This window comes from Ixodes scapularis, unplaced genomic scaffold (genome assembly GCF_016920785.2).
Source record: "Ixodes scapularis isolate PalLabHiFi unplaced genomic scaffold, ASM1692078v2 PGA_scaffold0__279_contigs__length_252992795, whole genome shotgun sequence".
Lineage (NCBI taxonomy): Eukaryota > Metazoa > Arthropoda > Arachnida > Ixodida > Ixodidae > Ixodes > Ixodes scapularis.
The window spans coordinates 168,946,711-168,963,900 of NW_024609835.1; the positions used below are offsets into that span (position 1 = coordinate 168,946,711).

The following is a 17,190-nucleotide window of genomic DNA, read 5'->3' on the forward strand; positions in this document are numbered from 1 at the left end:
GCAGAAGTGTGGAAGGTATACGGCGATGATCGACGTCGATGTTGAAAATTGGACGCGGGAACAGACCAAGCGTAGCAAGTCGGGGATGGCCACTGGTACCAATGATCAACATCTTGTGTCTACTGTTTGTACCGAGACAACTTAAGTCTTTTGAGGCCTGCAATTACTTCTTATTGCAATCACCGGGTCAAAGTTTGGTCTATGTGCCGCTTTTGTTTGAACGAGCAGACGACAAAAAGCCGACAAGTTCGAAAGGGCAGACGAAAGTTGGAACGATCAGGCGGCCGTGTGAATTTGAAGACGCACTGAACCCGCAGGTGGTCCGGACAACTTGGCGGTTTTCTCTCGTTCATGTTGGAACACAACTACATCTGGCGAGCACAAAGTGTTGCCCGCACAAGCAATTGTAGCTCGACAGCGTCTGGTTTGCCCTTGTCACGGTACTAACCACGTTCTCGGACGAACGGAGGGGGCAGAAACACATGAAAACTGATCTCCAAACCTTTCCAGACTCTCTTGGTACAGTCCCCGTCGCAGCATTTCAACGAGAAGGCAGGTTTTTTGTGTCTGGTTTCTCTCAAAAGAACGCAGGAATGCATGTCTCGCACCGCGACTTCTGCCCACCACCTCAGAACGGAAGTGCGCCCGATGCGCCACCACCGCGGCGTGACGTAGGATAGTTGAGTTCGTGTGTTGAGCATCATCGTACTGAAAGCGTTCCTCGGCCAATACGATCGCCTTTGGCACTGTGCATGCAATAAACGTATCACTCGTGATTATTTCCCTAGATCTCTTATAATTACCTTGCTCTTCTTGTGTGTTTAAAGACAGTAACATTATTTTTCAATGACCCAAAACACCGACGCCGCATGCGATGACGTACAGCTTCGTACCGCCATGACACACAACGTCAGTGCTTGGAGGCATTCACAAATAATTTCACTGCCTCGAAACGCGCAAGAAAAGCAACATAATTGTAAAGGATTTGGGGAAATAAGCGTGAGTGATAAGTTTATTTCATGCACAGTGCAGAAGAGGCTCATAATAGTCGAAGAACGCTTTCAGTACGATGAAGCTCCATAGCAATTTTGGTACGACAGATTTTAACGACCCTTTCGAAGCTTCGATGCTTTCAAAGGGTCCACAATGACGATCACCATAGCAACCGACAGCGATAAGCCAATCACCTTAAGAGGTTTTGTCATCTGTATGTTGGTATTCGTTTGTGTCCGGCTAGCAGGTGGGAAGGCAATGGCGCTGCTTTCCTAGATCCAGTGACTTTAGGACACACAAAAGAAAGTCCTGTTGAGTGGAGAGTTCCTCACTACCCTCTTCTCTGGCTTAAAGCATGTCGGGAGAGCGTCAGGTTCAAAGCATGCATTGCTCTAGGCGAGACAGTTGTCGTCACTACCTGTCAAGGTTCCTAGAAGGGCATTACAAACAAGGCTTTAGCGACATCGATCAGGTGCTCTTTGCGAATCATTTCATTTGTTTTAACATTCACTTGCGTGTCTTTTTTAACGAGATATTGGTGTGTACGATGTGATGCTGCTCCTTGGAATACGTATAGTCCAAAAAGATAAGCGCCACAGTTTTGTTGTGGTATCTCTTTAGATGTCGCTTCTAAAATAGCGACGTCGAGGTCTGCTGATTGGCCGACGCCGTGTCGCACTTTTAGTTTACGATCTAACCGCGGGGAAAATATTCGACGGTGGTGGTGGCCTTTGCTCCGTCCGTTGGACTAACTCCCCAAATATGCGGCTTTGCTCCCTGGACGCGGCGTACGCCATCTGTCGGTAGAAGTACTCACTCGTCTGCGAAGTGTCGGCGGAGATTCCCAAAACAGGTTTCTGTTTTAATTTTTTTTAACGAGGTAAGTTTAGTTTTTACTTTTTCACTGTACATTTTCGGTGCCTCCTTGAATCTTTCTAGTCAATCGCAGCGCAATACGTTCAGAAATCGCCTTTTGTGGGCTGTCTTAAGTGTTTTAAATGCGTTAGTTTACATACTGTATAAACGGGGGTCTCTAAACCGGCGTTCGGCAAAATAAGCTTCGGTAAAATGAATGCCTACTCATCTTGTAATGTCGGAATAAAAATGACAGTGGGTCATTCGGTTGTTCCACCGCTTGCGCGAGCTCCCTAGTGTTCATAGAAGTTTGGAATCAGCTTTGAGTGTGCGCCGTAGTCAAAGTATGACTGAAGGCAGCGAGCTCGTGCTGGAGGCCGAGAGTGCCAAAGGGACGCACTGAACTCGTCCTGTTAGTGACCTTAAACATAAAATAAGGTATAGCGAATCTCTTCCACACAGCCTCGCCATTATCTGGCTCTAAGCGCTCTACCGTTTTTTTTTTGTTTTTGTTTTTTTGTTTTTTCCTGAGTAGCTAGATTACGATGTGGCCCAGTACCGAGAGGCGCCGAGCGAAGTTGTGCCATGCCAGTGAATATCAAAGTATTGGTACGTACTGGGAAGGAGATATAAAGAAGGTGCGTACACTCGTGGGATTACGTCAGGGTGTAAAATTTTTTTTAAATATCGAATAAAGCAAAACAAGAAGAAAACCCAAGTGCACGTTTAATGCGTGTGCCCCACAATTATTATCGGTGCTCGCAAGATACGCAGAACATACATTTTATCAAGAGCTTTGTTTGCCGAGCTTCAAAGGCCAAGTGGTATTACCAGATTAGCGACATAGCGGGGGCGTGACGGGGTCGTATAGAGGGTTATCTGACGGCACGGACTCCGACGTTCTTTCGTGATGGAACATCGGTGCTCAGTTCATGCAGCCTTCTTGCAATGGGGAGTTCTATTGTTTATTTAGGTTAGAACCCATACACAATTGACGTCTCACATGTGGCCATTGTGGTGGCTTTGCTGCTGAACGTGTATTTCCTGCGCCCTACCCCCGCGGAGAATATGAGCTGAAACTCCAGCTCTGCCCTTGTTCTGCGTTTTACGTCCCCACAAACTGTATTATCTCTCAATTTGTCAAATTGCTCGAAGTTTGGAACCTCGGATTCGGAATCTATTCCTAATTCGGACCGCACTTGTTTAAAAAACTGGCAGGCACGCCTTGAAGCCTGAACGACTGTTTGTGCTCACATTGTTCAGAATAGTACATGTCGCATCACTGAAGTTTTTTTTTTCTTTAAGAACAAGCAGCAAGAACCACTAGTAAAATTTGATAACGTCACGTGGAAGCTACGCATACACTAGTGCGTAAGCCAGTTACCTGCGTCTTCTCGCAACACATGATTTAGATGTATAGCGTGCGGTACTGTGAGCTGGAGCGGCACCGTTTAGATCGGGAAAGCACGAAAACCGGATACGTTAAGCTACTGGGGGAAAACAAAACAATATTTGTTTCCCCTATCGTCGCAGTGTGGCAGTTGGCTTTTATAAGTTAGCATGTAGGAGGCACCCCATTCGGCAATTTACCCCCTTTGGGTTGCATTATAGTCTGAGTGAGCTCATTTTTGCAGAATGTACAGATTTTTTATGCTTGTTTTTGAAGCCAATACCCAAAGAAGAATAGCTAGTCACGTTGCCTCTGAAGTGTACAGGAGTGATCACCCGAAAGAAGCCCTACCCCGTAAATGAAAACACGTGTCCAGGAGGCTCTAATAAATTCTAACTCAAGAGCCGTTTGTTATGGACGCCGTCACTGCTCAAATGTTTGCAAGATGGTAGGTGCGCAATCAGAAGACGATTCCGTCATAAGCAGTTCATCACTATGTCCTTCTTGCTAGAAATATTATATTACCTATGACTATAAAAGAAGTGCTACCAAGTCTAGGGCACACGAGTTCCTGAGACTCGACTTCACGTTCAGGCCCACTCCTGCAATAGCTTTCCTTGTAATTTCTTTCACACAATCTTAGCTAAGACTTTGTCTCCAGCAATTCGACCCAATTATTCAAGCCGTTCGTGGTTTCAACAGTTCCTTGCTCAAAGGCTCCAGATAATGTGCGTCACTTTCTAACACTGGGGAGTGGTTAATCGTCTACTGTCGACTCACTTTCTGGACTGGGAGAATGTTCGGGCGTCAATTCCTCCTGGAGGATGACCCTCGGTCTGATCTTGTCAAGGTCAAAGTCGTCGTCGTCGTCATTGTCGTCGTGCGGTGCGGCCGTTCCAGACGCCACGATCCCGATTCGAGAACTGTAGCCTCCTGCGCCGCTCTCGTACTGCTGCAGAACCTGGGACAACCAATGCGCCGCTCTCAGCTATCAGATCAGGGCAATAAAACATTCCGGAAATATATCGTGACCCCATCGTATGCTTGACGAATTATGACGATCTGATATGCGGCACGAAAAAGGTGACACTGGAATAAAACACAAGTAGAAGCGCAAGCCAGCCTTGTGCACTAAAAATGCAGTTGACATTTACATACAAATACTCAACCCACAAGGGAGTGCACCATCTTATTCAATATGAGCTAAAACGTGGCACAGCATGCAGCGCGTAGTATTCGCAACTCTCAGCTATGGTGAAACCGCGGTGTGAGAATCGCGCTTTCTAGCTCCTGGAAGATCGGCCTCAGACCGAAAACGCACGCTTCCACCTTCCTAACGTGGAGGCATGAGACAAGGCTCCTATATCACTCGTATTTCACGAAACTAGAATTACGTACGCGTCACAGCCCAACCTCGTGCTAGTGTTTTACAACAATCATACAAATGACAGCCCTTTTTATACTAAGCAGTACGCCCCTATAGACCGTGAAAGTTACCAATACAGCTTTCCAAGAAGGACTCAGCGCAGGGACAAAAAAAATGTTTTCCTAAAAATACTCACTGGGTTTGAGACCGGTCTCTCCTTGCATCCTTGTAGCCCTTAACGAGCGAGCTGTGATTTCGCAAGCTGCAGCGTACGTAGACGCAACTTCAGACACTGCTGGCGGCGAAACTATCGTGTTTTTTGTAATCTTTTTCGCGTTTCATGGCGTATATAAATTCTTGAGGCAATTGAGAAAACCTTGTGCTATCTCTGGTAGTGTAAACAAACTGTGAGGTATTTTTGTCGAGTACTCGTGCAACAGTAAGAATGCGACTACAATGTCTGCATTAATTTACAGTATTGTTTTACACCGCCACCCACTCAGCCGTGCCAATCGACAAAGTTCTTAAATGTAGAAAATAGTTGTCCACAAAAGATTGTAGAAAGGCCTGGTATTCGCCGCGCACATAATGTGTATTTACCGATATATACGACAGGACTCACACGTGAAAGCAGACTTGTGCTTGTTACTTGAAAAATGTCATGAATTACAGTTACAAATTACCGAGCCTCAAATGTAATGGATCACCGCTACAAATTACTTTCGCTGAAAAGTAACGGATTATTTTACTCGTTACGCTACAAATTACTTTCAGTTACTTTTTCCTTACACTTCTCCAAAAAACAAAAGTAAAAATTTTGATATTTTTCAAGAATGTTCTGCAACACTACCTCTCAATTCGTATACGCCCGTATTATATCAGTCATTGTAAAAATAAAATATATTTATTTAAAGGACAACTCCGGTCCATACTTTCGATTTTGGGATTATGACTGTTTTTAGTGCAGTCAGCGTCCCTAAATTGCAAGGTGTAGCTTTTTTCTCGTTATTGTGCGTAGTTTTAAAGATATCGACGCCTCAAAGTTTTGTTTGGGGCGCAGCCAACAAACCCGCAACTAGCCGCTTCAGGCCCCGGCAACACTGGAAATCATCCGCTATGTGAAAGTGACGTCAGGATCGTTTCCGTTCAACGAGTACGCAGGCCGAGCGGCACCTATCTCTGTTACGCTAGCCGTCTAAATATAGGAGATAAGCTGATTTTGTTTTAATTCTGAGTACGTGGTAGTTATCCAGCATATGTAGCAAGAGTTAGTGCGTATACCCAAAAGCTAGCGACTGGAAAACGAGTGAACTCGTTCGGTGCCGTACTCGGCGGCTTCTGCCGTGTGTGCGGTCTTTCGTACTCGTTGCTAGGCCTAAATTGTCATCGGGGCTCCGTGGATGGAGCGGCGTTGCTCTAAGCCGCGCTGCCAGTGACGTACAGTACTGGGGGCCATCTCGCTTTCGCGCTGCGGGTCAGTCCCAGACACGATGCTTTGAGGTTCTCCGGCGCGGGCCGCGGCGCCCGAACACACGTGGGCTGGGCTGTAGACGTCTCTCTTTTTTTTTTTTTTTCGTTATTTTTTCCTCGGGTGCGTAAAAGCCGAAGTCCAAAGTCCACTCGTCCAACAGCGTTCACCCACACCTTCTCCAATTTCCGGTCCGTCGGACACTTGTGAAAAAGCACCTGCATGTTGCGCAGAGGGTTGTTTGAGCAGCTCACAGGGCTACAAGTTGTACTCGGCATATTTCGAGGAACAGCTGGGCAGTCCTGGGCGCACCGAGTTGCTCGCTAAAACGAGTCTTGGAGTCCTCACAAGCAAATGAACAAAAGGCTATACCAAAGCTAGACGGGCTACAGATAAAAGCAACGGCTAAACACGCCAATCACAAGCCGAAGTAGCGGTGGTAGCGGCTCAAAGAAACGCACTCCGCGCAACGCCCGGACTAGCGCCACTAAATAAGCTACGCTTCAGAGTAACGACTCTTAGCCATATTGTGGCTTAAAATCATGGTTGCCAGTTATCTGAAGCTTTATCTGAAATCACAGGAAACTCTTTACCGCCGTCCACAAACGTTTATACAGTTTGCAACAGAGCAAAGCAATATTACAAGAGCTTCCTTACACCGAATCTAATGCTGAGGAAGTCGCACGTTTGAGTCATGACGATATGCAGTGGCGTCTGCCCTGCACAAGCCCCAGAATGGCGGCGCCCACAACAATGTCGTGGAACGCAGTACCGATACTCTAAGCGCAAACCGGAGGAAAAAAAGAGAACGATACTGACGTCACGGCCCAATGTTGCTTTAGCGATTGGCAACCCGCTGGCCGCCCGCTAAGGATCGGCGGCTCGCAGCGGGTCGCATTTTTATTATCGGCATAAGTTGAGAACGCGGCGGCCCACGGGCGTAATATTTTGGCTGGGGTCGTATTTTGTGTCACTACAGTGATACCAGTAATTTGTTTTATTTTGAGTTTTGGCCGGAGTCGCCCTTTAAGAGAAAAGTGTAGGTGCACTCTGTTCACCTGTAAGCTGACAAGGCACCGAGAGCTGCAACCACACCCGCCATCCCGCTAACTTACGGCATCCGAAAATGATCTATGAAATTGTGCAGATAAAGCTAGCGGTGCGCATGCTCAGGCGCCGCGTCTACCTCCGCTACGAGATTCGGAGCTAAAGAAGCGTTCTGCGAAAGCTACGTTTTGACCCGGGTGTTTCGCCTGTTATTCACAAGAAAAGAAAGACTTGGTTCTAACGTTATAATGTATAGCCAATGCAGAATACAGGTGTACCAGATTACCTTGATGTGTTTTTCGTAGATTAGAGTTTGTTCTTCTTGCTGATGACAATGTGTGTTTCCTTTTTTTTGGCAAGCAAAGTATGCATTAAAACTCTAGGTTTTCGTTCTCCTTACTGCATTGAATTTTGAACATCTCATTAAGAGATGGCCATGGAGACGACAGACACTCTATGACCGAAGACTCGACCAGTCAGAGAAAAATTGGCAGTTATGGGTTATGGATCGTTCATCGGTTCTCACTTTCATGCTAATTTGAGAGGAGGCCAGGGGAGGGGCGGGCATAGAGAGCGAGAGAAGCGGTGGCCATCGGTCTCACAAAACAATAGAGGATCACACCACTTCTACGCGTTCTCTCTCTCTCTCTGTCAACACTCTTTAGATTATCTAACCGCCGCTCCCCTCCTTCTTTCCTCCTTTTATGTTGACAGTTGACCGTAAAGTGAGGGGTGGAGTCGACCACCATACCCCGACAAGTAAACCAAAAAAGTATCGTCCGTACCCTTGAATACGATGTGCTTAGTCTCGCGCCGCGTGCTTTTCAGCCGTGCTTCAAGAGCATGGCCAAAATACAGTAGCGCACATCAAAGACAAAGATAATTCGACAACCTCGCGCGAAGCTACATCGTCTGTTACGCGATATGTGAACCCGCGAATCGAGGGGGTTCGGACCCGTGTTTGATGCTAGTGCAGGCGGCGGGGGACATCGAAGAAGTTGGAAAAAGTGAAAAGGTCTAAATGGCAAAAACAAATAAAGGCGAAGAGATTTCTCCTGCCCTAGAGAAGCCGAAAAACAAGATGGAAGCGACCGAGAGCCCACTCGGCGTTGTCTTACTTGATCTCTGTCTTTCGTAAATTGGTACGTGCCTTGCCCGTTCTTCGTGGTTCTAGTGGCCGGTCATACAAAAAATCGTGTCCGCGATAGTCGCATTTGGTAAATCATAATCAGGAACATGGCGGCGTGCTAGGAGCGTTTTTTTGAAAGTGTATGAAGGGCTCTGGCAGCGCAGTGGTCCCAATGCCACCTGTCGAATGCTCGACAATGCTAGAAGCGCGTTGGAGACAAACCCAAATACCTGCGCTAGTTTCGCCATACTCAATGTTTGCTTCACAGGCAGAATGCCACCTTGATGGTGTAATATTCAACAGTAGTGAAGGTTGTCACACCACCGCCGTGACTTTGCGGCTACAAAAACAATTCCTTCCAATTCTCTAAAGTGTTGAAAGCAGCACAGAGGGCATGAATGCTCGAGGTACACGCACTGTCCAGCCCCTGTGAAGGAATGGTGGAGTGCATGGTGTCCAACCTAAATTTTCATCGGTTTGGTTCGAGTTCGGCTTCATAGATTTCGCTTCAGTTCCGGTTCAGTTCCAGGAAGCCAAAATATCGGTTCAAACCAGTTCGAAGAGCTAGAATGATCACTCATTTTTTGTGCTGTTTTATTTCCGCCGTGGAACGACCAACTATATATATATATGTGTATATACATATACATTTTTTTTTTACGTCCGTACAATCAACTTTTATTTTGAGGTACCAAATACAATAAAATTGTTTGATTTAATTTCGACGCTACAATAAGACAGAAAGCAAAATTGACACTCAAAAGATCATGTTTATACCAACGATTATTTATTTCGTTACCTTATTCACATATAGTTCACCAGAATCAAAAGTTTGTCACGAAGTATAATTTCTCGTCTAAAATACCTATCATTAGGACAACTTTACGTCGCACCAGTTAAAGGTTAATCGTATAGTTGTGCTCATCAACTAAAAAATGAATTAGAGTGCATAAAATCACGAAATGGCCACCTTGTCGCCATACAAATCGTGAAATATAGTTTGCCAAATATCTTTTAGCCTATATACATATGATGATGACCACGCAACTGAGCTAAAGGAAATAAAATTTTCAAAATGTGACTTAAGATTTAGGACGAGCCCTTTCAGTCTACTTTTTTATAAAAACAATTAGCGGCAATCAGAAAGGTTGTTTTCCTACCAAACATTGTTTACATCCAGCAAATTGGTGCAGGCAAAGGATCACACAGAAAGGAGCGATCAAAATTGGCCATCCTAATCTGTACGAACATTCGTGTTCAGATAGAATCTGATATAAAATATACTGGATAAACTACCTTGCTGTTGAGGTTTTTTCTTGACACGATGCCGGTGAATTCAATTTGCAAAGAAGCACCGCACTTGCTAATTGTTATGCTTATTTTTAAATAGAACTAGAAACGTTTTATTGTTCCACTTGACATTGCAGCGGCTTAATTGGAAACTTCCTCCCGGTCTGTTTATGTAATCCTCATAGTTCCGCCAAGCGCCCCTGTACACTTTGTTTTCGTCTAGCCCGCAAACACATAAAATTGCTGCCAATCAGATAAAAGATGAAGTACTTCATTGGAAACTTCCTCCCGGTCTGCCTGTGCAATCCCCATAGTTCCGCCAAGCGCCCCTGTGCACTTTGTTTTCGTCTAGCCCACAAACACATAAAATTGCTGCCCATCAGATAAAAGATGCAGTACTTCTATATGGTTGAGAATACATACATATGCCAGGAAAACAACTTTTCAATCAACTTCAAAATCAAAAATTTGATTAAGGCTCTCACAAACTACCTATACACTCGACTCGGGCTCATGACAACCAAATACGTGATGGTGCGCAGTCGCACGTCATGTGACATTATGGTGTCAACAACGATAATAAATCTACCAATTTTCTCAATTTATATCGGTTGGAGGCAGTGAGTCACTTGACGACGTCCTGTGACATTGACCGAGAGCATGTCTTGACACTATGACGTCACGTGATCACATGAGACGTGAATAATCATAGTGCCAATGCAAAAGCGCTACGAAAACCCACGATTTCACATATGCAATAGACTTATTACAACACTCGAAGCGCCGGATCGCGGCGTAATGCCACGTTATGCATTCTGAGAATCAGTGGGTAGCAAAATCCATTGGTAATTACAATTTCGACGTCCACCTAAAAAAGCAAAATATTTTGAATGATATTTTGACGTTTGTTAGCCACTTCATAAAACGTGAAAAGATTTTGAGAATCATTTTGACGTCCCCCGCCAAAATATTCGTTTCTCCTTATATTGGCATCTCGAACAAATGTATAGAGCTTTGCAGCTTCGGAGTTCAAACTGGAAGGTGATCGAAAGTGGCGGTCAAACAAATATCATCTTGCTTAGGGGTCGTTGCGGTTCAACAAGCAATTTCTGAAAATAAATGTGCAGGCGACCGCAATTTTTAAGTGATGTGGAATGCAAAAAGTTATTAAAGTACAAAATCAGCTATTAGGCCCCACGTAACGTTTGCTTGGTTGTACCCAAAATTACAGAATGTGGCACCGTTGCTTTACTCGATTTATTTAACGTATTTATTTAGACAAAGAAGCTGGATCTCGTGCACTAAAATATGCACTTGGAAAATGCGTGCATCTCGTACAACCTCGCCAGAAACTTTGTTCGTTCGCACCGGTCGAGAAACATCAAGGAGGCAATGTTTGCATTCACAACTTTGTATTTTACATCTCGATTGTTTCATAGTTGACCCGCTTGTTATGCACGAATTACAAAAAAATCTAAACTACACAGTGAACTTACAAAACTGTGTTAAAAACAAGGCCGTTGTCAGATGCAAAGCGAAACTATAGTCATTAAAGGCGCGCGTGCACGATACGAAAACATAAAAAGCGTGACAAAAATTTTTTTGTTGGTAGTGTAGGCGCTTACATTTCTTACGTGCAGACGAGACAGAGAAATATCCAGCTCGCCTATGTTGCAGATTCAAGATTTATGTGAGGCGCGTGCCGAAATGACGTGCGAGAGCCCAGAACATCGCTTCAGGCGTGTCACATCCGAAAGGATCAACTGTCGAGCCGGTTCCACACATACGCTGAAGAAGACATTTTCACTGCCAACTAAAAGTGAAACTTCTTAGGAACGCTACACGTGACTCAATGTTGCGTCCAACACAACACCGACACCACCATCAGAAACTAAATAGAACGAAACGACGAAACCGCGAAAGGGCCACCAGTGCAACTGCTGCCTTGACGGGGGCGGGGGACGTCGAAGCAATAAGCCTCACAAAGCCACTATTTTGACATTTTACGGAAGTGACGTCATAGACCTCGAAATTATATTTATGATATTTTGAAGGTGGATGTCGAAATAGTCCAAACTCCATACACGCTCAGCTCTTGGGCCACAGGTTCCCAGAGTGCAACGCGCGCGTTGATGGATTTATGAAAGTACGTCTATTTTCTATATGACGATTTCATCAATACATTAATATACAGCTGCCATTTTTGATTCTAAAATATTCATTTTGTAACACTAACAAAAAAAAAAAAAAACTACCGTGAACCGTTTCGAACCGGTTACCGTTATATCTTTTTCTAATTAAATTACGGTTGAGTTACAAGATGGTGGCAAAAATTTCGGTCCGGTTCAGTTCCGGTTCGGCCAAAAATAACGGTTCTGTTCCGGTTTTCGGTTCGGTTTCGGTTCGACGCTCTGGTGGAGTAGCACATGATAGGAGTAGAAACTGTAAGAGATGGGAGATCGCAGCGCGCGCGGGCTTTGGAGAATCGAGCTCTGGTTGAAATGATCAGTGCATAGACGCAAAACTAGCTGCCTTTGTGTCTACTGAGCGTTCGAAGGCGTTCGAAGGCGTTCGAACATATTCGGAGAGTGAGTACAGACAAAGGAAGCTAGCTTGGCGTCTACTAATCATTTCAGAATGAAGCCCGGCTTTTTGGCGTCACCGCGAGCGCTCGCCTCTTCCTCTCTCCCAGAGTCTACCCGCATAGCCACTGACGGGATTGAAACTGCAAAGCGTCTCTGCCCGGCCTTGAGCACGCGCTGCTTGCCTTCCGTCGTGCTTTGGCTGTGCGTTCACGCTCGGAGCTCAGGACACGCCGAAGTATCGTGGAAAGTAGGAAGTTCCCGTTGGAGACGGGGACGACAGAATACTTCCCTGCCGTTCTTATCCCGTATCCGTCTATAGGATGCTGTAATATGAACAAGCTGCGGAGAGATAAAAAAACAACCACCGATTGCGACCGGCTTCAGGCTTGAACCGCCGTATCTGCCTTAAGGTTTCAAACTGCTTACACATATCGTACAAAAGGCAGTCTGGAAACAGGTGTCACCTCAAAATCGGGGGTTCGAATTCCGCGTGCCAAGCTTTTCTCCTTGAACATATTGCCATGCGGCACTCGAAGCGCGAATCTCGCGGTGACTCGCGTTCGAATCTGTATCAGAGTGTTTTTATACGATGTACAGGGTGTCCCCCCAAAACATTGACAGTGCTTTTTTCACCGCAAAAATAAGCTGTGCATCGCTGAATGATTACATCTGCTTAGATGTTGCGCCAGAGGTCCGAACCAGATGCGAAAATTTGAGCACAACTCGTTCCCTTATTCAAAAATTATAAGTGATTTTCTGAAATTTTGAATGTGAAAATGGGGTCCACATTCGCTGCTTTTGCTAACTGGCGCCATCGAGCTTTATGAATTCGAGAGTTTTGTCGACCGGCATTTTACTATAAAAAATTTTAGAAAACCACTTAAAAGGTGGTTCGTGACATGATGCATAATTTGACAGATCTCTGTCAAATGTTTACTTTTAAATTTTTTAATAATAATAATAATAATTTGCTTTGCTCTGGAGCAGTTGATTTTGCGTTTCAGAGCTGGATTTTTTAGCACTAACAAGGGTACATTTTACTGGCCTATATAGTTATACACTGGCCGTGTGACGCCGTGATTAATACATATCAAGTAGCTTGGCGAAAAGCAGTACATTGAACATTTTCCGATTTATCACTTTTACAAAAATAGAAAGAACACTAGAAGTATATCTTATATAATAGTGCACAATACTTGCAGCATATTAACTGCACTTCTGGTATACCTTTATTGTATGATTGTTAAAATAAAGTGGGGCCCTGAGCTCGTACATGTCCTCCCTCCTGCAGCAAGAAAAACCCATTTGCCCATTCAGTTTTGGCGTTAGTGCTATGCCCATATTTGCCAGACACACATTATTTTGAAGGAGGGGATAAAAGAAACGTTAGTTTCTTTTATGATACTAAGAAATATTGTTCTGGTCAATGTGAATTCTGCAGAGAAGCCTTGAACAGTATTGTCCAATGGGTCTTTCATATCACAAGAGGCAGTATTACTATTTTGTCGCTACCGACTCAGTCTGGCAGGTATGGTATATATGTACATACAAAGTAAGTTTTCAATATTAGAACGGTAAGCTGCCTCCTGAATAATACATTTTTCTTTAACAAAACTGCAATATTAGTACCCATCTTTTATCGCTTTCCGTAAAGGCGTATATAAAAAGAGCAACTTTTAGTCGTAGTTGAGTAATGCAGGCGCTCTAGGGGGGTTTTACGAGAAATAACGCGGGGCCTGCGTCATCAGCATTTGTGTAACAATGAAGCGTCAAACCTTTATCCGAACGAGTATGTGCCCACATTTTCCTAATTCCGTATATTTATGCGTGTATTCGTCCATTCGAATTGGAGGAACTTGGAAGGATGGCGACGACGACGACGGACTCGTGGCCCGCAGAATGGTTTCGCGCCAGACACCGCTATACACCAATAGAGTGTTTACAAACACGCCCGTGTTTCCTACAACAGGTCTGGGCACTGCACGTGCTCAGAAACCAAATTCGAGTGGAGTGAAGCGTTTGCGCTTGCGCAGTACCGACAACAGCGCCACCGCTGGAGCGTGACGTCAGTGAGTTGACTTGGGGCCCTAAACTCGTCAAATACAAAGTTGGAGGCAAAGTTGACGGAGCGCGCCGATTGGACGATCACGACAATGACTTCGCGTTTTTCTCGTCGACGTCCAATCGGCGCGCTCCGCCAACTTTCGGCTACAACTTTGTATTTCACGAGTTTAGGGCCCTTGGTCTCTATTCCGTTTCACAATAAGCTCGACCGCAGCCAACGCTATGGTCTCATGGAGGCGATCACGTAGCCGAAAAAGTGCATTGTGATGGCGCTCGTCGTCTTGGTGCGTCTGTTACCACCGGGTAAATCAATCATGCAAAGAAAAAAGCGCATCACCACGGCGCATTCCCTGTGCACGTTTGGTATAGCCGACGAGAGCAAACGCACGAAGACAACGAGTGCCGTGAGGATACACTTTTGGCGCTGCTTAATTGCATCTTTCGGATTGTGGCGTTTGTTTTGGTCGGACTACATGTGAAACGCTGTGCAGCACGGTTTGTCCTCAATCGGAGATGACAGTCTTTATTTCGTCACCACCAGCACCACCTGTCGTCATCGGCAGCCGGCCACGGGGAGTTATCATTATGAAATCGTCCACTTTCTCTGAAGATCCTCGGTCGAGGTGCTTAAGACCCCGGAAATCAAGAGATCACATCTGAGGATGTGGCAATGAGTTCAGGAAATCCAGCTTTCAGCGGACACACATTGCTCCAAGGATTGTCTGTAATCCCTCAATTTTACCAAAAAAAAAAAATAATAAGTCGCCCTTTGACTGGAACGTTTTTATAGTGTTATAGTGTTTATAGTTTTATATTAAAGAGTCAGTGCGTCGATTTTAACTCTGCATACAGTCGCAGCCTTGATTTATTATATTGTTTGTCTTGGCACAAGAAAGAGAAAACACGCAACCATCCTCGAATATACTGCGATTCAACAAAATATTTACCGATCGGCAGCTGCGTGTGGCTGCCGATCAGGAAATGTAAACCTAGGTCCCACGTTATTTCGGCGCCATCTACTCGATGTAAACAAACCCATTCCCTCGTCGCTGTCACGCTCTCCGTCGTCCTTTTAGTGGAATTGGATGAACTGTGTTTGTTCGACGAACAAAGAATCTGCACCACCGTTCTTTCTTTTGAATCGCCGTCGCCCGCCCACCGCGACCTCAGGCAATGCAAAGCCGGACCATAAAAAAGTTGATAATTCCGAAATTTGAAACCATGTGGTCCCCAACCCCCCTTTTTCGTGACGTCACTGCTCACTTCACTTGAACGAGGGTGGAAGATTTAAGGGACGCAACAAATTTCGATTTGTTTTACTCTTGTAAATAATTACTAACGCACGTACGCAAAAAAAAATTATTTTTTTTGTTACTCGCTTTAAAGTGACAACGACCGATTCCGCCAATTAATTGGCAACAGCGCGTGCCTTGTTTTAATTACGCTTCTTGCTTGAAGATTCACTATGATGCGTTTTCATCGCCAAAGAGGGATCCGTTTGAGCCTGGTATCGTTTTCGCTTGTCACTTCCTGTCTATTTTCAGCGTTGAATTTTTTAAAACTTTGTTCCTACCTGTTGCAAGAGCTGCTCCTTAACGGCGAACTCCTCCTTGGTGCAGAACCGCTGGAGACTCGGGTAGTCACCCTTGATGAACTGGTCGAGCATCAGGATGGTGCGCTCCCGGCACCTCCTGGAGCTGATCGCGAGCACGCTCTCTAGGTTCCGCGAGATAGACGCCCAGGCCGTGGTGGGAGGCGTGTCCTTGAAGGGGTTCAGGTTCACCACCTCCTGCAGCAGCTGAATGTCGTGCTGCCCGGCAAATCGCAGGGGACGCTTCCGCTTGTCCGAGGGCAGGTCACCCTGGTCCCCGCTGCCGCTGCAAGATGCGCCGGAGCAGGTCGCTTGTCAGTCCAGGGAAACGGTGAAAGTACACGGGTATCACCGATCGGGCGCAATAATATTCGGCATATATTCACGAGTATTGTACTGCAGTATCACGTCCTAACGAAAGCTAACTCACATTTCGTGTTCTATCTTGGCGTGAGTGGCACAGCACGTGGCCTTACGCCCTGTGACGTCAGGTCACGTGAAGTCACAGACTCACGGGACTTGCAAGCAAGGTCCTAGTTTCATCTCACGTTATTGTGTCAAGAAAATTGTTGGATCTACACTCCGTTTTATACATAGCGTGTAACGCTGTCAAAGCTAGCCCGGCGCATTGCGCTGCCTGAATGCACACCACAAAATGGTACATCACCTTTGAAGTAAAACGATTAGAAAATGCGGTGCGTTCAGAAATAGTAACTAATGCTTATTTTAGTATCCTAATAAAAGAAAATATACTGTTGATGAAACATCTAGACACTGCAAGTACTTTTTGTTTGGTTTTCCCTTTTAGTCACAATCGCGCTTTCCTCATCCAGGCATCCCGGCAAACGTCTGCTCGATCGGATGGCGCCAGTTTTGAGAAACGTTTGCAAAATTACGGGGTTTTATATTATAAAATAACTGAAACGTCCAATTTTGTGAGTTGCTATCTGCTAAATTCCTAAAATGTGTACATCGTTTCTATACCAAAATATAAAAGAAAGAAAAAAAAAAATGAAGCCCCATTGGTGGATTCAAACTTCGACCGTCCGTGCAATCCTGATCGCAAGAGCAGCTGGTTGCTCCCCTGAGCCACGCAACTTTCTTTCTTTTTTTTTCCAACGCCCTATTTGCCTATTTTTTTCAAGCGTTGCGCACTAAGTATGGAACGCAACATAGTAACGACGGGTGTTTGTCAAGGTGCAACCTGACCTCACATTACGTGACTACGTCGCGTGACGTGACGTCAAGTGATACAACAAATCGACAACATGAAGTCATGTGACTGTGTACCACTTGTCGTGACATTCTTTGATACCACGACTTCACACTCGGAGTCACGTGACCCTGAAGTGTATCATATGATAACTCAGAACGAGCCAATGAAAGGAACATCTTGAAAACCCACCATTTCT

The 17,190-nt window shown here is 45.2% G+C and overlaps 2 protein-coding genes across 2 annotated transcripts in view; both read right to left on the bottom strand.

The window, feature by feature from the left end:
- LOC121048564 overlaps positions 1 to 16,321 on the bottom strand; it is a 31,558-nt gene extending 15,237 nt beyond the window's left edge. Inside the window, exons 1-3 of the mRNA XM_040505033.1 lie at positions 16,293 to 16,321; positions 15,761 to 16,064; positions 4,015 to 4,199 (exon numbers count right to left, since the gene is read on the bottom strand). Of these exons, the coding sequence (XP_040360967.1) occupies positions 4,015 to 4,199; positions 15,761 to 16,064; positions 16,293 to 16,321 (518 nt within the window). The remainder of the gene's footprint in view (positions 1 to 4,014; positions 4,200 to 15,760; positions 16,065 to 16,292) is intronic.
- A 183-nt stretch (positions 16,322 to 16,504) lies between these two features.
- Positions 16,505 to 17,190, bottom strand: part of LOC120849525 — a 45,271-nt gene continuing 44,585 nt past the window's right edge. The window contains exon 2 of the mRNA XM_040505030.2: positions 16,505 to 16,512. Coding sequence (XP_040360964.2) covers positions 16,505 to 16,512 — 8 coding nt within the window. The remainder of the gene's footprint in view (positions 16,513 to 17,190) is intronic.